Source organism: Fistularia commersonii, chromosome 1 (assembly GCF_037954325.1).
Source record: "Fistularia commersonii isolate RoL2024-O1a breed Wild chromosome 1, RoL_Fcom_v1.0, whole genome shotgun sequence".
Classification (NCBI taxonomy): Eukaryota; Metazoa; Chordata; class Actinopteri; order Syngnathiformes; family Fistulariidae; genus Fistularia; species Fistularia commersonii.
The window spans coordinates 22,316,028-22,339,813 of record NC_141284.1 but is presented as its reverse complement, the minus strand read 5'-3'; the positions used below and the strand labels follow the sequence as shown (position 1 = coordinate 22,339,813).

Here is a 23,786-nt window from a genome sequence, read left to right as displayed (position 1 = left end):
TCATTTTTGCAATAACGTTAAATTAAGTCATTTTCATGTGTTCATGATAAAGTATACAGACATTAATCTGCATCCTGGTATATTTACAAAAGAAGCACTGAACGGAAGGGAATGTGTTGTAATGTGGTGTTAATACTTCAATTCGTGAAGACTTAATTGCAGTGATACTTTTCAATGGTAAAATAATTACTGGAAAATAATTCAGAACCATGACATGAGAGTTTCTTTTATATGACTACTTGTTTAGATGTTTTTTTAAAGATATTTTTGGCCATTCACTCGCTTCGGGTGCAGCTGCAATCAACTTCCGGTGAGCGGAACCTTTGTTGCGGAACGGAAGTTGGAAGTCGGAAGTCTTTCACTGCCGGAACAGCATGTCGGCAGGGGGAAGCCAAACGCTTGCTAGTTTAATGAATGAACGTGAATCCGTCGGAAAACGCGGCTCCCGCAGAAACCTGGCCATGTTTTAAGAGGTTCCGCGCGGATTGAACGATGGAGTGTGATATTTTGGACTCTCTGGAGCAGCTCGGGTGAGTTCACCCGTGTTTTCCTCCGTCGTTCTGCTCGGTTGCGCGTTTCAAATAGCTAACGGCGTGATGTTGCTTCTGCGCTTTCTTCCCCCCTCCTTCTCCTCTTGCGACGAACTCGCAGCTACGACGGTCCGCTGAAAGGTGAAAATGCGCTGCTCGAAGCCGCAGAGGGAGGCCTGTCCTCGGCGGAGTACGCCGGGCTTTGTCGCTGGCTGTTGAGCAGGCTGGAGCCGCTAAGTGACCCGGAGGAGAGCGTCCATCCCGGCTCGGGTCAGCGACCTGATAATGCCATTTGAGCACGAGTGCCATGAACTGTACTTCTTCTTCTTCTTCTTCTTCTTTCGGCTTTTCTGTCAGGGGTCGCCACAGCGAGTCAACTTTCTCCATCTAACCCTATTCTCTGTACCTTCCTCTCTCACACCAACTACCTTCATATCCTCTCTCACTACGTCCATAAATCTTCTCTTTGGTCTTCCTCGAGACCTCTTGCCCGGCAGCTCCAATTCCAGCATCCGTCTACCAATATATTCTCTATCCCTCCTCTGTACATGACCGAACCATCTCAGTCTGGCTTCTCTGACCTTCTCTCCAAAACATCGAACATGTGCCGTCCCTCTGATAGAACTGTACTAATACTTTGTTAATATATTTCTGTTTTTTTAACGGCAAATGTGCTCATTGAAATCCCCCAAATAAGATCCGAAGTGTTTAATGTCATATATACAGTCTAGAAACGTGTATTAGTATTGATAAATAAGTAATAATAATAGTAATAAACAACCAGCTGTAACCCGATCTAGTAGTACAGGAAAATGCAAGCAGTTCCCGGAATGTAAACATCATTGGTGGGTTTAGAGCGTGCAAGTCACACAATGTACATGCAGATTGTATGCAGATAATTTAAAAAGACTTAAGTGATATGAAGTTCAGTGTAGCACTGGCTGTGTTTGTTGTAAAGTGCAGAATTGTACTCTTCTGGCCTTATAATGGGTAACTAAATTGGCTGTTATGTGCAAGAGATAGGTAAAGATAGAAATTGCCTATCAGTAGCCAAGAAATGTCCTTAAAGTAAACCAAAAAAAAATCAAACAAAGCAAAACATGAAAGTCATTTCGTCTTCTTCTTCTTCTTTTTCTTTCTTTCTGCTTCTCCCGTCAGGGGTCGCCACAGTGAGTCAACTTTCTCCATCTAACCCTATTCTCTGTATCCTCCTCTCTCACACAAACTACCTTCATATCCTCTCACTACGTCCATAAATCTTCTCTTTGGTCTTCCTCGAGACCTCTTGCCTGGCAGTTCCAATTCCAGCATCCGTCTACCAATATATTCTCTATCCCTCCTCTGTACATGACCGAACCATCTCAGTCTGGCTTCTCTGACCTTCTCTCCAAATCTAACATGTGGTGTTCCTCTGATAGACTCATTCCTGATCCTATCCATCCTGGTCACTCCCAAAGAGAACCTCAACATCTTCATCTCTGCAACCTCGAATTCTGCCTGCTGTCCTTTGGTCATTGTAACAGTTTCTAGTCCATACATCATCGTTGGTCTCACCACTGTCTTGTACAGCTTTCCTTTTATTCTGGCTGAAAGTCTTCTATCACATAGTACCCCTGACACTTTTCTCCACCCATTCCAACCTGCTTGGACCCGTCTCTTCACCTCTTTTCCACACTCTCCGTTGCTCTGTTGACCCTAAGTACCTGAAATCTTCCAGCTTCTTGATCTCCACTCCGTGTAGCCTCACCGTTCCACCCGAGTCCCTGTCATTCACACACATATATTCTGTCTTGCTGCAACTAACTTTCATTCCTCTCCTTTCCAGAGCATACCTCCACCTCTCTAGATTTTCCGCTACCTGTTGTCTGCTCTCACTAAAGATCTCAATGTCATCCGCAAACATCATGGTCCATGGGGATTCCTGTCTAACCTCATCTGTCAGCCTGTCCATCACCATTGCGAACAGGAAGGGGCTCAGAGCTTATCCCTGATGGAGTCCCATCTCCACCTTGAACTTCTCTGTTACCCCTACAGCACACCGTGCCAGTGTCTCACAGCTAGCATACATGTCCTGCACCAGTCTAACATACTTCTCTGCCACTCCAGACTTCCTCATACAATACCAGAGCTCCTCTCTTGGCCCCCTGTCATATGCTTTTTCTAGGTCTACAAAAACACAATGCAGCTCTCTCTGGCCTTCTCTGTGCTTTTCTATTAGCATTCTCAACAAAATAGCATCTGCAGTACTCTTCCTAGGCATGAAGCCATACTGCTGTTCACAAATGCTGACTTCTGCTCTCAGTCTAGTTTCCACTACTCTTTCCCATAACTTCATTGTATGGCTCATCAACTTTATCCCTCTATAGTTGCCACAATTCTGTACATTCCCTTTATTCTTAAAAATAGGCACCATCACACTTTGTCTCCATTCTTCAGGCATCTTCTCACTCTCTAAGATCCTGTTGAATAATCTAGTCAGAAAATCTACCGCTGCCTCAGCTAGACACTTCCACACCTCCACAGGTATATCATCAGGACCAACTGCTTTTCCACTCTTCATCCTCTTCAATGCCTTCCTCACTTCACTTTTACTAATTTGTGCTACTTTGTGGTCTACAATAGTCCCCTCTTCTACCCTTGCCTCTCTTTCATTTTCCACATTCATCAGCTCTTCAAAGTACTCTTTCCATCTTCCCATCACTCTTCTAGCATCAGTCAATACATTTCCCTCTTTGTCCTTAATCACCCGGACCTGTTGTACATCCTTTCCATCTTTATCTCTCTGTTTCGCCAACCTGTATAGATCATTCTCACCCTCCTTACTATCCAACCGAGCATACAAGTCATCGTACGCTCTTTGTTTTGCCTTTGCTACCTCTATCTTTACCTTTCGCCAAATCTCCCTGGACTCCAGGAAGCTCACCCTGACCACCTAGACCCTTTCTCAACTCCTTCCTGAAAATCATGCAACACTCCTCCCTTTTCAGCTTCCACCACTTTGTCCTCTGCTCTGCCTTTGTCCTCTTCATCTTCCTTGTCACCAGAGTCATCCTACAAACCACCATTCTATGCTGTCTGGCTACACTCTCACCTACAACTACTTTGCAGTCACTGATCTCTTTCAGGTTACCTCGTCTATACAAGATGTAGTCTACCTGCGTGCTCCTACCTCCGCTCTTATAAGTTACCCTATGTTCCTGTTTTTTCTGGGAAAAGGTGTTCACTACAGCCATTTCCATCCTTTTTGCAAAATCTACCACCATCTGTCCCTCTGCATTCCTATCCTGGATACCAAATCTGCTCATCACTTCTTCATCCCCTCTATTGCCTTCACCAACATGTCCATTGAAGTCTGCACCAATTATCACTCTCTCATTTCTGGGAATATTCTGCATCACTTCATCTAACTCATTCCAGAACTTCTCTCTCTTCAGATTCACATCCCACCTGCGGGGCATAGCCACTAACAACATTGAGCATCACACCTTCAATTTCCAGTTTCAGACTCATAAGTCTATCTGACATTCTTTTCACCTCTAGGACGTTCCGAACAAACTCCTTCTTCAAGATAACTCCATTTCTCTTCCTGTCATTACCATGATAGTACAACTTATAGCCTGCTCCTAAGCTTCTAGCCTTACTACCTTCCCACCTGGTCTCCTGGACACAAAGTATATCCACCTTCCTTCTCTGCATCATGTCGACCAACCCTCTACCTTTTCCTGTCATAGTCCCAATATTCAAAGTCCCTACTCTCAGTCCCCGGCTCTTTCCTTTCTTCCTCTCTCTCTGCTTCCGAACACGCACTCCTCCTCTTCTTCTTGTGCTTCTTCTTCGACAAGAAAGTCATTTAACTTTATTTTATTTTGTTCCCAAATGTGGTGCTCCTCCCTTCACTTCCCCTTACTTGCCAGTGTGTGTCTCCACAGAGGATGTGGACAGCCTGCAGGAGGACATGAGCAGTCTGCTGAAGGACCTGTGTAGCCCCTACGATGTGTCAGGAATCGTCAAGGGAGATAAGAAGGACCGCCTGAAGTTTGTCCGTATGTTCTCGAGCATGCCCAGCTCATTTGCCGGCGGGGGACACGGGGGATTTTTAATGCTGAACGCTCCATTTTCCTCTCAGTATTCCTGAGCTCAGAGCTTCAGGCGGCTCAGATCCTGAGGAGTCGGCGGGGAAAAAGAGGAGACCGGAGTTTGGAGCATCAGGAGCTGCTGAACATCTGCAACACACTGCAGTTAGAAGGACAGGATGCAGCAGAGGTTTTCTGTAACATACAAGAAAAGGTGGGTGTGTTTGATTCTGGCTCTGCTGATAACCGTCTCATGTGTAATGTTGCATTTTTTATGGTACAAAAAATATTACTATATCATCTTGCAAAAAACTCTTTATCATTATTAACCCTGACAACCATCTTGCTTTGGCTCCAGCTCTTTAGTTCTTAACTGTGTATTCTTTTGAATGATGTTAAAGATATTTGTCCCTCAAAATTACCTCTCTCCCAATGACAAGTGTGTGTCACTTGAAAATGTATCCATATGTGTTGGGCCTCACACCGATGTGTTTTTTTGTTGTTGTTGTTGTTTTAGGTTACTGAGCTACTTAAAGGTCTCCCAAATGGCAAAGTCGGAGACCCAGTTCTGAAGAAGCCCCTGAGCGCTGAGCAGTGGGTAGGTGATGAAAATCGGAAGTAAAAACCTGCAAGTGAAAAGTTGTGTTCCAGCAAATGTGTCAGAGATTTTATTAAACAAAACCAATGCTTTGAAAAGGCGGCACGGTGGTTTGCACCGACGCCCTGTATCTCATCCCAATGACAGCTGGTATTTTGTAAAGTTGTGAAATATTCGGCTGAAATCTCCTGACGCTGTGTTTGGCTTCAAAGGAGAAGCTGCGCGACATGAACGCAGCCCTCTCCTCAGAGTACGAGTGCCGGCGGCGGATGCTGATCAAGCGCCTGGACGTCACCATTCAGTCATTTGGATGGTCAGATAGAGCCAAGGCAGGTTCACACACCCGTCACCTTCTGGTTCACCGGGGAATCAACCTGCCTGCTGTAGATCTGCAGATACCAATACCTGCGTTTGTGTCAACGACTTCGGTTTCATAATGTTTCAAAATGTCAAATAAGTGATCAGCTTGTTTTCTACACTCCCAGCAGGACATGACTTATCTTTACAAGTAGGTGTTAATGTGTAGAGATGAGATTTTGATGGTTTTTTTTTTGTTTTGTTTTTTAAGTCCGGGGGTTTGATTTTTACAGCCAGTTTTTCAACTTCAACACAATCACAAAGTCCTTCCATCTCTGGTGGGCGGTTTGCGCCACTGTTCACTTCCAGTGGGTGCAAGAATGTGTTGGAATTAGTGCACGCACGGCAACATAAAGACGCAGCTGAAAAGACCCCTTCTTTGTAAATCTGACGGTTTCATTGCAAAGTCAGATGACTTAAATTAGGGTTTCGTAGAATCATTTTAGGACTTCCATCACTTTGTCTTCTCCCCTGGGCAAAATAATTCATCTTCAAGAAGCAGCTCATTTCCCTCCTGTCCGTCTGGGCTTCGCCAGGTGAGGGTGGACCGCATGGCGCGGGCCTATCAGCCCCATAGGCACGCTCTGAAGCCCCAGTCTGCTGTTGACGTGGCAGCGCTCCTGGCGGCCAGAGAGGACATCTGCAACGTGGTGAAGACCAGCAGCGGCTCCAGCCGAGAGAAGACAACGTGCGCCATCAACAAGGTACCGAGGTTCCTTCCCTTCTCATCTGGCATCTTCGGAGGGGAACCGCCGACACAGCCTCTCGTTTATGACCAGGTCCAAATGGGGAGGGTACCGGACCGAGGAGGACGGCCCGGGGAGATGGACGTGCCGCCTCCCGAGATGCCCCCTTGGAAGGAGAGGAAAGATGGAGGAGGACGGGGCGGCGGATGGGGTCAAGGAGGAGGAGGAGGAGGAGGAGGAGGAGGAGGCTGGGGACATGGAAGAGGAGGCTGGGTGGGTGGTGGCCGAGGTTGGGGAGGGGGCGGAGGAAGAGGAGGAGGCTGGAGTGGCAGTGGCTGGAACCAAGGAGAACACAGTGGACACGGAGGGAAGCGAGGACGATACCGGTATTGATTTTTAACCTTCCAGTTTTATAAACTGCAGTGTTTAGGATGGATTCATAGATTTTGGACTGAGGATTTTCTTTTTTTTTTTTTTTTTAATTTGAAATATCCCTCATCATGTTTTAAGTGAAAAAAGCCTTAATTCTTTACAAGTTTGCATTTAGTTTATTATATATTGTACTATATTAAGCATATAGTTTACTTGGGAAAAAAAAATTAAGAGAAAAGTTAAAACACACTTCTGTTAGACATTTTTGTGTTTTTTTATTTTACTTTATCACACCTCTAGAGATCCCGGTAGTGTTACGTCTATAAGTGTGTTGTTTCTCTTGTCTCTTTGGCTTTGGTTGGCACACGCCAAACTGGAAGTTGTCACTTTCAGCCTTGAGCAGCAGACGTCATCCACCATTTTGCCACGTTTTCCTTTTGATTGTGTAAAGAATCACCAGTCTTCCAGTCAAGGTATCAGGCATTGATCATCTCTGAGGTGATTAGGTTGTCTTCAGAGCCCCAATCCTCAGATATCACAACAGAAGCACGTCTCTGTTGGGCCACAAAATACATGGACAAATTAATCTGGACAAATTTGTGTTATACTAGATTTAACGGAGATTTCTTGAATCCACTTTGGGAAAAGCAGCCCCCCCCCAAAAAAAAAACAGTCAGACAAAGAGCCTCAGTCCTCTGCCTGTTTAATATATCAGAGAATACAAACTAATTTGACTTTCTATTTTTCTTCTTTAATTCCCTTTTAAGATGCTTTGACCATTTCTGTTCCAATAAGGTAGACACTACACCTGAAAAGGAGAGGAATTTAATAATTTGAAGGACACTGTTCATTAATATGAATCCGTCGACTGAAACAGCTCCCTGACCGTTAAGTGATTTACGATCTATTATTTATTTGTGACTCTCAAGTTTCACCTGCTTCGAAGGAAATGTCATGTTGTTGTTTTTTTTATACCCTTTTTATGTACGCCTCTGCCTCATGTTCACTTCACTCTGAATGTGTCATAAAAGATATTCAAAAAATCTCTTTCATTGGTTTGGATCACGGCTTTTGATTTGTTAAATTAACCAGTGAAGATGCTGTGGCTGTGGGAGGAAAAAATATTTACAAATATTTATTCTTGTCAAAAAAGGTTTTCTACACTTTTTTTACAGCAGTAAAACCCATTTTGCACAATAGATACAGTTTATACAGGGTTTGTACAATAACCGATGTTCCTTCCAAGAACCTTACATTGTGTACATTATCAACAACAAACCGATACATGGACAAAAAACACTTCTAAGTTGCCAAAAAAAATCTAAGACTCAATCAGCATTTGAAAATCCAAAGCAAATGAAAAAGGGCTTTAAAAAAATATCCAGTTCAAACTCTCATCCTGTTTCATCTGCCTTTGTACCTTAAAAGCAAAACTAATCAATGAAAACAATCAGGAAAAGCAAATGAATCACCAAAGAAAAGATGTCCTGCTCTTTGTCACCGTCCCCTCTGACTCGGTGACCCCGACAACCGAGCTCTGAGGACAACCTGTGTCGGTAGCAGGAAATGGACCTAACCTGCCGAGAGCCTCTGTTTAAATGCGACTGCAAGTGGTCATTAATAGTTTGTAACTGTAGTGTCAGCGCAGAGGGACTTTTCTGACCAAGGTGGCAGCCAGCGGGATGAAACTGGAGCCGGCTTTTCCCTCACCGGCACTGCGGCCTCCTGAGGTGGCGTGAACACATGCGCACCGCTCAGAGCTGGCGCCTCCATGTGAATCATGTCAAGTGACCTAATTTCCCTGGAGAGGTTCTTACAACTTGCTCCACGCAAACGGGCCCTGCACCCGAGACCGATTGAGCATTTGGGTACGTATCCCTGCTGCGAGCTGCAAACTCACGAGGGGAATAACTAAGTTGTGAGGAAAAAACATTTCTGTATCTCCAGATGCTGAGAGGTTTGCTGTTTTGTGTCGGCGACCAATGATCCTATCAAGCATCTCCAATTGAATTTTACCAAAATGAAATATTTGGGTTGATCCCAGAATTACATTGATAAGTATATTTCAATATTTTGAGGTCAATGGCAACTATTTTTTCCGCTTTTCTAAATTTTTAACTTTTAGTCTGGTGTCCTGATAGGACTTGTGAATTGGAGCACTATAAACAAAATTTGACAACTATTCCGACACGTTTGGCACATTTATACCTAAAGTCGTCAGTTCTGTTTTGCTACTTTTAAGAAATCGGAAAAATGTCCACCTGTTTTGTAGATTTCCACATTTCCAGTCAGTTCTCACTTAAGAATTCCTCACATTCCGCTTTGTTATTGTGGACACATTCACACAAGGACAGAATGAAAAGCTGACTTTTCTTATTAAAGGTTAGGGAATTCTAGAAAAAAATTGCTGTATGATTCTTTGCTAAATCACATCCCTCAGCTATTCAACAGGTTGCATTTTAAAAAATTATGAGTTTCTACGGTCAATTTGCTTCCCTCTCAAACTAAAACCCTCCAGTCTTCTTTATTCATCCACCCAAAATGATTTTTAAACCTGAGGGATAAATTCCTCCTCCACAACAATCCCGTGTTTGTCACCCATCAATCTTGTGAGGAGGATCAGGATACACACAGATGTGACTCAGATTTGTGTAGGACCCTCATTCTTGTCCTGTGTGATGTTTGCTGAGTGGGCAGCATTTAGCAGATGTACGTGAAGGGAGAACAGGTGACTCACTAGTTTCAGTGTAAAGGATATTGTCTGCATGTAAACTTAAGGTAGAACCTCATGAGGTCAAACCAAAAAATCTAAAATCTTAAACATTTGAACTCTATTAACACCTTCATTTCAGACAATTTCACACATTTTCTGGTTCTTTAAGCCACCACTAAAATCCAATCAACTTGAAAAAAAAAAAGTCACCTTAGTCTTATGAAAATACATCATCTTCTCTGATATATAATCTTAATAGATTGTTTAAATGCAGCATAACATTGGTTCATTATGTACAGCAAAGTACTGTGAAAGTGCTGGGCTTCATTAAGCAAAAATAAATGTAAATAATACAAATAATACTGTTTGGAGTCAGTTCCCAAATCTTCATGCTCCAGAATTACGCAGGGGCCGTCTTTCCACCGGCCTGGCTTGATTTGATGCTCGGCCAGCGCAGGGTCCGTCTAACACCCACAGGAGCACCCCCACCCCGACCAGACTAAACGGCCGCACCTTGTCTCCGGCATTTTGGCACAAACCTGAAAGTCCACTGTCCATGTCTCCGGTAGGCCGGTGAGTATTGAGGGAATGCAGACCTGCTAACCTGGAACAAAGGAATTGCGTAGCCACCTGGTGCCATTGAAAATTTGGGATGATTATAAATTATCCTGGAAGCCTGATATTACTCTGACACACCTGAACACTGAGCAGGAGGCAGAACAGTAACGCTCTAAACGTTTTGTCCAAATAGATAAAACAGCCTGATGTTCCTTAAATAAATATTGTAGGAACTCATGAAACAGTAGTTCACTTCAATAAGCCTTCTGAAGGAGTCTAATGGGAACCCATTGTACCCCCAACTCTTCCTCTGGAAGCTGCCAGGCAGGACCAGGTCAAGATTGCATCTGTGTGTCAGGAGACCAGAGAGGACTCCAGGGACACTCTCCAAACACAGCTAGACTTGTCTGAAGTGGAGCAGCTTGTACTTTATTTTTGTTCTTTTTAAGTTGCGTACTGCCATTTATATTTCATGGCTGCTGCTGCTGCTGCTCTGTGTGTTTTGTTTTTTTTTAAGCACTGCTAATTGCTGGTATTTTTCAAAAATTGCGAACATGCTCTGGGTCCTTTCGCTCGGGCCATTAATTCGTCTCATGTGGATTTGATAGCGATACTTGAAATTACCAGCAGTAAGTTGCATAGTTGCCATGCGACAGGGCTTACAAACATAAACATGAGGTTATGCAAAGAATAACATTATACCACTTACCCACTCTCTCTGGTCCCCCTTTGCCAAGGAACTGAGGCAAGAGTCACAGAAAAGCAGTGGGGTGGTGAGGATTGAAAGACAAAGTCAACATGGCACTGTTGCTGATTTGTGGCTCTTGGTTAATGAATGAGGAAGCCTGATTGGTCCAATTTCTCATCTGACTATTTTCCTTTTCTAGAAGCTGCTCGTGTCCGTTGACTTCTAACGCCCCTGATGGCACCAGGGATGAGTGCACTGTAGCGCGACAAACTGGGAGGGCTTATCATGAAGCCTAAACGCAGAGCTGCTACTTGAGGATGCGCACAGGTTGGCAGGTCTGGGGGAATGGAGATGAGCCGGGCTCAGATGAGCCTGGAGTTGCGGAGGTACTGGATGAGGACCTTGTAGATGAAGGTGTACTGGGACAAGGTCTGAACCATCAACATCCTCTGATCGCGCAGCTTTGACAGGACGGTTCTGACGTCCAACATCTGAAAGACACACACTTCAATTGTGAGTACACCATCTTTCACAGAAAAAGAGTGGAATGAGATACAGTGAGTGAACAACTTCAGCAATTTAAAACAGGATGACCTCATTGTGCTCCAGACAGGCTATCATGACCTCAGAGAGGATGACCACTCCGGTCCGTCCCACCCCGGCACTGCAGTGGACGAGGACAGGTGGAACGGTCGTCTTTGGGTCACTAATGCTGTTCGTGTGTCTCCGCACTGACTGAATTTCTTCCAGGTAAGCTTTGGATTAAAGCACAACATAGAGGTAAGCCAGTCCATAACGGCAAGAGTACCAAAACTTGGCAAAGAAACCTAACAGATCAAAAAATCAAAAAAAGTCAGGTACCCTGCTGGACACTACTATTGATATACCTTTATGTCAGGGGGTGAAATGTTTTATTCGGAGTAGGGAAAGTGGCTGACTGATAACGTTAGGCAAAGAAATAATAAGAAGGATAATCAAGTTCAGGCTTACATGTAATTTTATATGATGTGGCACTGAAGTGATACCTTTCTTTTTCAGCTGTGTTTTTACAGACAATTCACCAGTTAAAAAATACATTTTTCAGTGATTCAATTTGGAACTTAACGTACAAAAATGACTAGTGCTTTGAATATTTCCTCAGAGTAATTATATTGCTCTTGATGACAGAATTTTACATAATGATCCTTAAATAAATTGTCAGGGTATGTTTAATAGCAGGCTACATTTTGTGCTGTGAAATAAGTGGTGTCAGGTGAAGCCTGAGGTCCAACTCACTGAGAAAGCCCTTGAAGTCCTCCGGGCAGCCGTGGTCGGGCCAGTCTGTGTACTGCAGGTGCCATACAGTTCTTTCTTGACCGGTCAGCAGGTGTTTTATTTTCAGCCCGGTGGTGGCGTAGCAGCCGGACTCTGTGCGGAACCGCGTGGTTATCTTAAAGCGCCCGTACGTTACCGTGTTATGCCGTGATCCGAGACGGGGCCAGTATCGGAAACTCTTTTCTCTGCCACTCTCCTGGAATAACGAGTGACACACGGGAATCAACACAGATTATTTTATTTATTTATTTATTCATTCATTCATTCATTTATTTTAATGAGTCTTTAGACATCCACTCACCTCTTCAGCAGTGACCATAGCAATGATGGAGACCCCCTGTTCCCACACCATCTGCCAGAAGTCCTGGCATGTATTGGAAAGCGGACCCTGCGTGGCGATGTAGCTCCACTCCTGTCCACCTACAATTATCTGTGAACACAAAGTTGATCTTTTGAAATTATCACTCAAGAAGAGATAATTGAGCTAATTTCTTGCCAATCTCATGGATGATTTGGGGTAATTTCTTCATGAAGACACCCTTTTTTGGGGGGGAGGGGGGTCTTTGCTTTTAACGTGAAGAAAAATGGTTAATAAGGCGATAGTCGAACTTACTTTAACGTGCGATGCATTGATGTAGCCTGTGTTGTTCTCTTTTGTGGGAACAAGCTCCACGCGGGTGTCATCATAAGGCAGGACATCTTGGAAACGGTTCTTGTCTCCACTCTCGGGCAGCTGGGCGGTGGTGCATTCCCCTGATGGGCGACGCTTTGGGATACTCTCGTATTCCTTCAACAGCTCGCCCCTTTCCATATGCTGCTCCAGCACTTTACACTGAAATACAGATCAACAAGGCAAGAGTTACCATATCACTGCCTCAAAAGAGGTCAGGTGACAGCTGTGTGGTGTAGCATCTCATATCCCTATATTTGTTCTGGATCAGCCATGACACAAAACAGTAAAAGGGAAAGGAAATGTTCAATTACTTTGATTTCCCTGCAGTAATATTGTGCTCAGCACTTAAGGACAAAGTGAACCGTAAACAGTGATTGTGTACACCTGTTACAGTAGGATACAGACAACCTTTTGATTGCATGATGGCATTCTTGAAACTGTTCTTTACAATACGATACACAATACACAGGTTGTCAACTAAATGCTGAAGCACAGAGAAACGCTGTGAGATTTTTCTGTCAATAACTTAATTATTCAAAAGCAACATTTTTACTGCAGTAAATTTATGTGGAAAGTATAGATGTCTAATGATTGGGGTTGTCATGTCTTGTTTGTATGCGACATACAAATAAAAAACTTGGAACAATGAAAGAGAATTTGAGTGCATGTTGAAACAGCTGATCTTTGTTTTTTGTTTTTTTTAAGTTAGGCGCGTCAGCTCATAGGTTCAGATTGTGTTCCATCTACGAAAACTGCATATGAGCAAAACTGTATCACTCCAAACCTCTGTTTCTGGGCAACCAAACGAGTACGATTGGGGTGTTCGGCAAAAGAAAACAGTAATAGTTATACCATGATTGATTCGTTTGATCACAGTTCATTCACACCTTTCTTTATTCAGATGAAAAACATTTCAGATTGAATAGAGGAGCTCACCGAAGCATTGTTTTTATTTACCTTACAAGCCCTTATCTTTCAAGGTAAAAAACAGGCAAAACAAGAAACTGAAGCACCCTACCCTCTCGTCATTGGACGCTCTCTCTGGCTCATCCTTCAACTCGTTGTGCATTAGCTGTCTGGACACTGACAGCCCATTAAGATGGGCCATCTTCAGAGGGCCCATCTTCTTCCCCTCTGACCTTCCCCCTTTCTTCATGCCCTGGTATAGCAGAGTAGACGGAGAAAGAGATACTTCAAGGGTAAAAGTACTGAAAGCTTAGTGACGGAGAGAAAGTTGACAACGGGGGAGGGACAGCGCAGCCATTACAAGGTGTCCTCTCTGAAAGAATGTCACCTATCCAGTTTGCCAAGATTGGCCGTCAACATTCTTTCAATGTGTCTGTATTATTCGGGCCTGGTTGGTGAGCCACCGCTTTGGCTTTCAAAATGAATACAAAAGTAAAAACGCTTGACGGGATTTAAATCTCTGTACAATCTATTCCAGCAAATGCTAGTTTCATTAACTTGTCAAATTAAGTACATCAAATCGGCAATGACTGTTCCTTGTACAAGTGTTAGAGAGAGAGACATTAGTGTATGACTTTTTTGTGTTAAAATGCATCTCTGCAACGACTCATATTGGAAACAATATTTTTATTCAACAATGACCACAATGGCTAATCCATCGCGCGCACTTCTCTAGTATGCTCTCAAACACCTCCACACTATCTCTCTAAAACATGACATCCAAATTTAATATTACTGCAGATGTCACGTGAAACATTATCGGCTGGAGGGAATTATAGAACCACGATCATGCTACAGTGAGTATGAGATTTAGGTACAAGACTTACCAGAGGGGGTAAACCTTCAACTGTTTTCTTCCCAGGTGGGACATCAGAAACAGGCCTCTTCTTGAAGTCCTTTTTAGCCTTTTGCTTGGCCTGACCACTCAGGTCTCCCTCTGAAACGGAGGGCATGATCCTTGGCTGTCGGATATCTGACAGGAGGTAAAGAGGCTCATTTTCATGTATTAGGGAGTGAACTTTGTAAGCCAAAGAGCCAGTTAAAGAGGGATCTAGAGAGGAGCCTATTGGGTATGCAGGAGGAGGCTCAACAGGAGTCTGCTGCTGATGTGACAGCGCTGAAAGAGATGTAAAGGCATGGTGCTGCTGTGGCTGCTGCTCAGGCACAACTGATGCAATTGCATCTTGAGAAAGTGGTGTATGACGTCCAGCATCATCCTCATATTCTTCTTCTTCACCACTACTGTGAACCAGCATTGTGGCATCAGAAAGCGATTTCTTGTGTCCATAGTGAACATCCTCCTTCACATCATCTTTGTCCTCAGTTTTGGCACGTTCCAGGAAAACATTGAGCTGGGACCCCTGAGAGGTGCCTCCGTGTATGACGGGTGGTGGGGTAGCTGCTTCAGCCGGAGAAGATATGGTTCGCTCTTTAAACCTCATCCCCTCAAGACTATGTGCCAGTCCGGCAATCTCAATTGAATTACGCTTCTGCGCAAGCTGTGGGTGTCTATGTGGAGCTCCACTGAAAAGAGGTTCAGACACCTCCTGTAAGGAGTGAGCCACAGGCAAGCTGTCCTCCTGGAAAGTCTGGACTGAATGATGCACACGGCGAGTGATGATCAGGTCCGGGTTGCTACTGCTGACATACAGGTGACGTGAAAGGTCAGGTGTGCTGTTAGCAGGCCTGGGATGGGCATACGGGTAAGGTGGCGGGGGCCGGTACACGTGTGTTCTCATTATGTTTGGGACTGGATACTCCTGGGCCTGCTGCAACTGGACATTCGTGAGCTCTGGGACACTGACCGCCCCCACCACAGGCCTCCTTTCAGTAGGATAAGGGTAAGGAGATGGGCTATGGAAGCTGGAGCCCAAATTAAAGGGATAGTGATGGTGTTGTGCTGCTCCACCGTGCTCCCCCCTTATCTCTGGCTGACTATAAACGAGCGGGTCAGGCCTGCTGTAGGCGTACGAGTTTCCGATGTTTAAGTTCCTCATGGAATGGCTCTGCCGGTGCTCTTGAGACAAAACCATTCCACCCCCTCGGTTCTTTTGACGCATAACTGTCTCATAATCAGGAGTGGCTCTATAGGAAGGTGGGATGAGAGCACTATGACGATGCGAGGGAACATAGTCCGGCCTGGTGATATCACTGGTGATCGAAGGATTGGAAGACATTGGCGAAGGCTGGAGATAGTGTTGGGGATTTGTTAGAGAGCTGGTGCTGTGGGCGCTGTATACACTGCCATTACGTAAACGCCCCCCACTGCTGTACTCCAATGGGGGGCAATCCAAGCTGGTTTGGGAGTGGTAATAATATCCATTCTGACTATTCATATAAAGGTTGTCTGTGAAAGAGCACAAGAACAAAACCAGTTGAACAGGATGATCTTTTAAATATTGAGCATACAGCTAGAAATCAAAGAAAACACAAGTTTCATTGCATCTAATGCTATTTCATGGCGTCTGTTTACAATTGCAAGTCTTCCTTCAGGGGTTACCTTGTGATGACGTGTAAGGCTCAGTGAAATGTCCATTGTAATGCATTTGTGGAGGGGGCATCATGTAGCCCTGGGGCTTTGGCTGAAAAGTGATAAGACCGTGATTAACTTACAGATCATGTGATGTACATACTTTCTATGAGCATAAAACAAAAATGGTCATGCAGAGCCAATTTAAGCCAGACCTTTAACTATGGTTCATCAGAAATGAGAAAAGGTGCAACTGAAATTACCAGAGATATTCTTGTGGAGGATCTCCTTCTGACTTGGTTGACAACTGTGGGTTGGGTTTGACTGGTGAGAATGGTAAAAGGTGTCAGGCAAAAAGCAAGATCATTGTGGTAGACCGTACATTTCGAAATAAATAAATTAGCAAGACATTTACTATTGAGGAGCCTTTTTTGAATGCACATTCACAGCGAGCACACTAAGAACCGACCACAAGAATCGGGCTAATGCAAAATTTATTGAGGTTTTATGATCGTCTGCTTCACCGCTCTATTTTGCAACATGAAAGTATAACAAAACTGCATGCCTCTGGATAAACATTGGACAAACATAACGGGAGATGTAACTCTTAGCTGAAAAGGTAATAAAGAGACAGAAATTTTAAATTCCAATAATCATTTGTAGTTGAGGTCAATTCAAGTTGGCTTCGGAACATGTTACATGTTACGTGTAAATGTAGCACCATATACTTGAAAAAATATAGGACAAAACCCAGATGCCGAAAATTCTCAGACACAGATGTCACTTAATGCAGAGAATTCCAAAATGTAATTAGGGCGATGTACTTTGAGTCCACAAGAGGAATAAAGTTGCAAGGAAATTTTTAAAACCTTTCTTTTCATTTCATATGACTCTGACAATAGCTTTTCAATTTGAAGCTATTTTGTCTCTGGCAAATATATAATATATTCTTTAATTCAATCACCGGGAATGGACAGCAACAATTCAAGGATGTCAGGACAAGGAGCCAGTTGCATTGTTTGTTAGACAACCAGTAAAGGATGGGTCTTAGCAAACTAGGTGGTGGCTGCATGTTGCTCACCCCTTATTAGACGGTAGAGAAGGACGAGAGAGCATTGGAAAACGAGGAAAAGATAGAGTGAGAAGGCACTTCTGGAAGCCCTCAGAAGGCAGGGGGTCAGATTCCTCTCTGAAGAGAGAGGATGAGGATAGAAGTGAGGCTATATCAAAGAAGAGCCTGAGCAGAGGGAAGAAAACACAAAAAACAAAACAAGAAACCAGGTACGCGTATAATCAAAAAACACTTACAGGCTACTCTTGTTAATCTTATAAAACTTGAGTCTTGCCAGACACATCCGACACACATATTTAGAGGTTTCCATGTCTTCCTACACAAAAAGGAAATGAGACAAGACAAATGGTGAGACAAATAGCACAGTGTTTCACTAGTATGCTCTCAAATACCTCTACGCTGACTTTCTTTTGCTTGTATGTGACATAATGACCAACACATAAGTGACAACCATCCAACCCCGCCCACATGAACACAGATGCATTGTTAATACTAGCTGCCAGTAAACTGTACCACCAAGAACATTTCCAATCTTGCTAAATCCAATAAGTGACTGCAATATCCCGGTGGATGGGTAGTAAGGAGTAGGTGCAATGGAAACACAAGCTTACGGTCTGGAATTGAACACTCTCCTCTCTGTTTGCAAGCTCCAGGGCAAAGAAGGATCTGTTGTGACTCATGTTGTTAATTTCATTCCACCTACAAACCATTTGAGTGTCAAAAAAGGGGAAAATGATGTCAGGAGTCACATTTTTAACCACATGGTATTTTTAAAGAGGATAAGGAAAACACTGAACAATAAAAACTACACAGAGTCAGAGGGCATCTGTTTCTCTTGTCTTTCCTTTCAGTTTGGATGTAGCAGACGGAGGACTGAAAACTAAATTTCTCACAGTTCACATCAGCTATTGCAGACAACCTGACTCATGTTCTCTGCAGCCACATTAAGGTTATAAGAACTTTTAGGAAAAGCGGTGAGTCATTGTCCACAAAACTGAATCCATCCTGGCAGAATCTCTTGGTTCAGAAAAATCACTCCAAAGAGAGCTAAATAAAAAGGTGTGTGCAACATACGTGGAAGTAGATGACTATTAAACACTGTCAGAGAAGATGTTGATGTAATGAACTTCTTTTAGACATACCGAAATAGATGAAGAGGTCTGCCACTTTTATGTTTTACAAAGATGCCATCAAGGCAGGATCCAAGGGTAACATCTGTGCCTGTATTATCCTGTTGAGAAGAAAATGAAAAGCAATTCAAATTAAAGAGAAAAATAAAAATACACTTACTTACACCCCAAAATCTTAATTTACCATGATGCATTTCATGACATCAAACTCTTAAATTGCTTAATTTCAATTTGAGCAGCAAGAGATTTGCTGGCTGGACTTACCTTGGCTTGAAAGCTTTCTTGACCATAGCCTTCCATTTTCTCCACCTCCTGCATGTACAGCATCTCTGCCTCCGGGGCTGGTAAACCCCTGACAAAGACAGAAATGTATAAGAAAGACACTTTCGTGTAAAAGAAAAAACCTCTGCCAAGCAAAAGAGGTGTTATGAGTTTTACAGTTTGATTGAGATAATCACATTTGAGTATGCAATACTGTCTGAGGCCTGTTATATCTACATACACGTAAAAGATGTTCATGACCATAATGGGCAGGACCTTACTCCAGGTAAAATGGCAGCGGGCAAACAACTAATCAGCAGATCTGAATCAGCAAACAGTACTCATGGCAGCCTTCAAATAACCTGCAAATGACTTCTTAGTTTCTAATGAATTCAAATCAAAGCAAAGATTCAGCCAATACATTCCTTGCAAACAGCTTTCCTACATAAATATTCTCACTGCTATACTCTTCTTTTAATATTAGATGAGAGACTCTGCTACACAAAGTTCAATGTACAATGCAAACAAATATTTGTTGTCAAAAAATAGAGAGATTCTACAAGTTATATAGTTCTTCTGTAGTCTCCCTGTCTCTGGGGAAAAAAGTGTTTCAAAAGTGAGAAATTAGGGGGAACTGTTTCGCAACTTTGCAAGCTCATGATGGAACTCAGGAAAAATGTTTTTTTTTATATTCGCACCAATATTTAAATGGTGATTTCTTTACACATGTTCTGTTAGTCCAAGTTTCGTGAATAACTGTGAAGCCATAATTACGGGAAATGTTTGTCGGTGCACACAGAACATAAAGATGTGATTTTGAAGATAATCTCACCTGAAAGATTGATAAAGAAGAGCCACTTTTTGCGTGGCCTCTTCCAGTGCTCGTTCATCCTGAATCCCATCCTACAAAGATAGACAAATGAGAAAAAAGAACCAAATGAAAACAACACATCAACAACTTTTTTTCCATTTCACTGAGGAATACAAATGAAAGTGCTTACAATTGGAAACAGCACAAATTTCTGGAGGAACTCCTGTGAATCATAACGGTTGAAGTCCCCAAAGTCAGCTGCAGGCAAACAAGACAAAATGACAATTGCTGTTCAATATTTAATACTGAGGTTTGTGCGATTTAATTCAAGATTTCCAGAATGGTGCTCTGTAAGAGGACAAGATAGATTCATTTTCAAAGGAGAGTCCATTGTTTTTGAAAGAAATTACTTCAGTGTCTAACAATTTGAAGTCCAAAACGGTTACAGCTCTAGCTGGCAACACTCACAACTATGTTGGGTATTCCCAGGCATCAGAAATACTCAGTAGCTACAAGTGCCCTTTATTTTAAACTGCCTCTGTCAGGAACACATAACAGAAGCAGGATAACTTAGGCTACATAAAGCCACAATAGTTGCATGATGATTTAAGCAATGACAGATTCAAAAAAATATTTTTTTGAAGACTTGCAAAGAGTTTCTTTGCAGCACAAATTACAGGTCATTTGAACATGGCTGCAGCAGTAAGTGATCCCAGTGGCTTTGCTATGCTAAAATCCAGGCCAGCAAGCTGCAGAGCCTGATATAACTTTGCCAGCAGTGTTCAAGATTCTTCTGGCAAGGCAAAAGCAGGAGGAAATACAGGCGCACAATAAACCCATGAAACATATTTATGGGCCTTTTGAATTTTGACTGCAGTCGCGACGAATGTCATTGACAGCAATCGTCATAATAAATGTAAGTGAGTTAATAAAGACCAAATAGGGAGAAAATAAAGTGTGGAGCATATCCTTAAATCACAGAAAATATGTTTTAACATTTGATTATCCTGTAACACTGGCATTACTAAAATAAATTTATATTGTAATCATAAATATTACAACTTTTAATTTCTAACAAATTTTCTGATGGAAAATTTCAGGTTATGGTTTGAAAAGTGATAGGCCTAATGTGTTTTTTTAACACACTAAGCCCAAGAAATATGCAGTTTAGTGGAAATATTGATAGACACCAAGCATCCAGCAAAGATTGCTCCAAATGATGAGTTCCATTCCAACTGAATTTCAAAGTTTTAGAGGTAATTGGGTGTTAAACCATGTATTTTATATGGGTCATTTACAATTGCCTCACATCTTTGCAATATTCTGCAGACAATGATGTAAATGGAAATTCGCTTTGAAAACTAACGTTCCATTCACAACACTGGTACTTAACATTATATTACCTTGCACCGCTAGGCTAGCTAGCCGGATAGCTTGTTCTAAAGAGCATAAGATCTTGCCCTCCAGGACATCCTTCTTCAATTGTAGATAATACTGATATCTGTGAAGAAACAAGTCTATTTGGTACAGACAACTGATAGTGTGAACAATCGAAACGTAATTATTTCAAATCGAAATGGATAAGACATTATTGTATTCTTGAAGCTACATTTTTTAATGTAATTTGTTGGTTGGACAGAACTTTGCTGATAAGGATGGAACTGTACCTTGTAATCTCCTGTTGCAGTTGGGTGACACTAGGTATGTAAAACACAACTCCAAAGTAAACAGTTGGCTCCAGTCCATACTTGTCTAGCTGCTTTTTTAGGGGCTTCTCCAAGTCAATCCATCTTTGCTGGTTCTGTTTGTTGAAGTACCATAGACTAAAGTATGTGATCTAATAGGAGAAGAAAACAAATGCGATGAGGGAAAATTTTGATTCAACTGCCTGCATTTTTAATTTGAAGCAAAAGTTGGTGTGACAAAACTGTTGGTTAGTTCACAATTAACATGCAGTGTGACAATTTGATGGTAGCTCCTGAATGTGAACGAAAATATATTGTTCAAAGGATAATTCCTTTGCCAGTACATCTGTTTGAATAACATTCAAATTAATTTGCTTATCAACCTGTATTAGGCAAGTGTGACTAGTCTTATCTTTTAACTGACACCGAACTCAATAGGTAGCATTAGAGATACTTGTTGATTGCTTGTTTTTAACTTGGGGTAACCTTATTTTAAGGTTATTTAATGATTTTTTTTTATCATGTTAAATGTCCACTATCCACTAATCAAAGTGCAACAAACATTTCATGAAAATGTATTTTAATGTTACATAAATATGTGCATTGCTATAATTTCTGCAAATTCTAAATGCATAATGTTATTAATTTGCTGGGTAAATACAAACATATTAGCTACAATTTATTTTATTGCAAGGATCTATCTAAACAATTGTTCAGTACATTGTCCAGTTTTTTTAATGTACAAATCTGATTTTTAACCAGAGCAAAGTCCAGACCTTTTTGTTGTATGAGAAAACACAGTTTTTCTAGAAAGCTATACTGCAGCTGTATTGCGCTTGTTTTAATGAATTTTCCAGTTGATGTAGTCAAAATTTAGTTTTGAAGATAAACCATCACTGAATAAGTCACAACCAACATCCAGGGTGGATATATTTACTACTTTCATAACAGTTACTTATCAATGTATTTTGTAAATGACAAATATGAACCTTGTGTAACAGCAGCAGACAACAGTCAATTACATATCTAAATAAAGACAAACTAATTTTACTGTTGCTACTGATCTATTCAGTTGTACAAGAAAGAACAAGACCAAAATACATAACACACAAAGTGTCATGAATCATTAAAACCTTACACAAAAAGAAAAATCAGTATTTGGAACTGATAACACAGTCATACCTCTCTTAACTCCAGTCTCTGAGCAACTGCCTCCAAACATTCTTGCCCGGTGCTTTCCACTGAAAGTGTAAATTCAACAAACTCTCCATTGAGCTGCTGAATCCGAGTGACAAGACAGCTCTTGCTTGAAACGATATACCTTCGAGTCCTTTTGAGTTTCAAGCCAAATGGCAATGGCATGTTTTACGCTTCACCAAGAGTGCCTTTTCACTTAATGTAGAGAGGGGATTCTACTTGCTGACTCCACAAAGAGAACCAGGGTATAAAAAGCAATGTGGACCATTGTAAACAGGCAAACCTGAGGGATGACAGCGAACAAATATGTCAGAGGCATTAAAGTACAATAGACAAATGACAGAGGATATAATATCATATAATATATGAGAGCAAAGGACATGAGTCAAGATAACTTCGATATGTAGCACGTAATTTAAGCCTCGATCAACACATCTAAAGTGACGTAATCCATTTCACTATTTTAAAATGACCTTTGTTTATCACCGGCTCCTTTTATGATGTCTTCTCATTCTCATCTGAAATAATGCATTCTAATGTTTTAATTTCAGTTTTTCTTGTCTAACTTATGTTTACATTTTAAGCCATGGTTTAGTCGTTTTTAAATAAAGCTGTTATAGTCACAAATAAATCAATAAAATATTGAGATCAACTGCTACGTTGATTAAATGAACTGTAAAAGGGAGCGTGGGTTAGAAAAATTGGATAAATAGCTTTCAAGCAAAGTTTTAACAGATTACTGATGACCACGGTTGAGAACGTAACTGTTTTGTTTTGGCTTCTGTTCCTGTGGTTTCAGCGACTCCCTTCCAGCAATTGGCTGAATCCAAATATTGACAACAGCGACCAGATTGAAATCGAACCATGAGGAGAGTCCATTGACCGAAGGATCGCGGCTGCCTCGCACCTCCACCGTATCAACTTACAGAACTTACCGTTAGCAATATTACCGTTTCGGCTAATGTTTACTTTGCTGCAGCTCAAACTAGGTTCACTCCCGACGCGTATCTCTATTAAGGGTAGCTTTCCAAGTTCGCTAGTTTGCTCACGATACCCTTGTCGTCAATAATTACCCACAACTAAATTAGCTTTTCGGCTAACCTGCTAACTAATCTTCCAGCAAATAGACGATGCCCTTGGGAAGCTGACGTCGCCGGTAAATATTTTGGGCAAAAACACTTGACGTTACCGTTAGTCGTCGGAAATCCGTTTAAAAGTTCCAAATAGGATTGCGCTCCGATGCTTCTGCCACCGAGGTGAACTAACGGCAGTCGTTTTCACACGGAGCTAAATTAACGGCGGTTTGTTATCCTTTGGTTTGTTTCTGGATCAAAAAGAATATAACCCTCCATGCCTCTTGGTCCTACAGTTCGCTCAGGTTCCAAGCGTGTTTCGCTTCCTGGGATTGGAAGAGCAACAAGTGTATTCCGTCTACATCCGCGGATCTATAAAGTCATAAATGCTGTCTTCAACTATAAATATAACTCCGGGATAACAAAGAAAAGCCAATTCACCTTTGCAAAGATACGAACCCGTGTAGTTGATTTTAATTCCTTTCGTGGAGAATTCCGAATGATCCTCGGTCCCCATGTCGCGGATGGATACTAGGAGGTATTAGGAGTCATGACATCA

At 42.1% G+C, this 23,786-nt stretch overlaps 2 protein-coding genes across 7 annotated transcripts; one reads left to right on the top strand and one right to left on the bottom strand.

Annotated features, from left to right (window-relative positions):
* Nucleotides 1-372: 372 nt before the first annotated feature.
* Nucleotides 373-8,322, top strand: tslig3b (tRNA splicing ligase complex subunit 3B). 2 transcript variants are annotated; one of them, XM_086154954.1, is made up of 8 exons: nucleotides 373-530; nucleotides 652-800; nucleotides 4,460-4,573; nucleotides 4,657-4,817; nucleotides 5,121-5,201; nucleotides 5,414-5,530; nucleotides 6,095-6,262; nucleotides 6,338-8,322. In XM_086154954.1, exons 1-8 carry the CDS (start codon nucleotides 493-495, stop codon nucleotides 6,635-6,637), a joined length of 1,128 nt encoding a protein of 375 aa, XP_086011080.1. In that variant the 5' UTR covers nucleotides 373-492; the 3' UTR covers nucleotides 6,638-8,322. The 2 variants fall into 2 exon arrangements, with proteins under 2 accessions (XP_086011080.1, XP_086011089.1); XM_086154963.1 differs by lacking the exon at nucleotides 652-800 and having other exon boundaries at nucleotides 385-530.
* On the bottom strand, nucleotides 7,724-23,770 carry ptpn21 (protein tyrosine phosphatase non-receptor type 21). Of its 5 annotated transcripts, none has more exons than XM_086154918.1 (20): nucleotides 23,687-23,770; nucleotides 22,140-22,437; nucleotides 20,940-21,109; nucleotides 20,676-20,773; nucleotides 19,463-19,530; nucleotides 19,294-19,364; nucleotides 18,465-18,552; nucleotides 18,213-18,301; nucleotides 17,682-17,769; nucleotides 17,307-17,386; nucleotides 17,080-17,187; nucleotides 16,262-16,322; nucleotides 16,029-16,110; nucleotides 14,356-15,875; nucleotides 13,581-13,721; nucleotides 12,503-12,721; nucleotides 12,191-12,319; nucleotides 11,851-12,085; nucleotides 11,170-11,330; nucleotides 7,724-11,066 (listed from the first exon to the last, which is right to left on the bottom strand). In XM_086154918.1, the coding sequence occupies exons 2-20, from the start codon at nucleotides 22,317-22,319 to the stop codon at nucleotides 10,938-10,940; spliced, it is 3,717 nt and encodes a 1,238-aa protein (XP_086011044.1). In that variant the 5' UTR covers nucleotides 22,320-22,437; nucleotides 23,687-23,770; the 3' UTR covers nucleotides 7,724-10,937. The 5 variants fall into 5 exon arrangements, with proteins under 5 accessions (XP_086011044.1, XP_086011052.1, XP_086011035.1 ...); XM_086154926.1 differs by having other exon boundaries at nucleotides 23,669-23,743; XM_086154909.1 differs by lacking the exon at nucleotides 23,687-23,770 and adding an exon at nucleotides 23,344-23,532.
* Between the last annotated feature and the right edge of the window lie 16 nt (nucleotides 23,771-23,786).

Excerpts from the sequence above, each read along its gene's own strand:
- tslig3b (XM_086154954.1), top strand. The coding sequence starts at position 493 with ATGGAGTGTGATATTTTGGACTCTCTGGAGCAGCTCGG. Across the intron at positions 5,202-5,413 it reads CCCTGAGCGCTGAGCAGTGG|GAGAAGCTGCGCGACATGAA; the intron begins GTAGGTGATGAA and ends TTGGCTTCAAAG. Across the intron at positions 5,531-6,094 it reads GATGGTCAGATAGAGCCAAG|GTGAGGGTGGACCGCATGGC; the intron begins GCAGGTTCACAC and ends GGGCTTCGCCAG.
- ptpn21 (XM_086154918.1), bottom strand. The coding sequence starts at position 22,319 with ATGCCATTGCCATTTGGCTTGAAACTCAAAAGGACTCGAAGGTATATC. Across the intron at positions 15,876-16,028 it reads GCCTTACACGTCATCACAAG|ACAACCTTTATATGAATAGT; the intron begins GTAACCCCTGAA and ends GCTCTTTCACAG. Across the intron at positions 11,067-11,169 it reads CCTGTCTGGAGCACAATGAG|ATGTTGGACGTCAGAACCGT; the intron begins GTCATCCTGTTT and ends TGTGTCTTTCAG.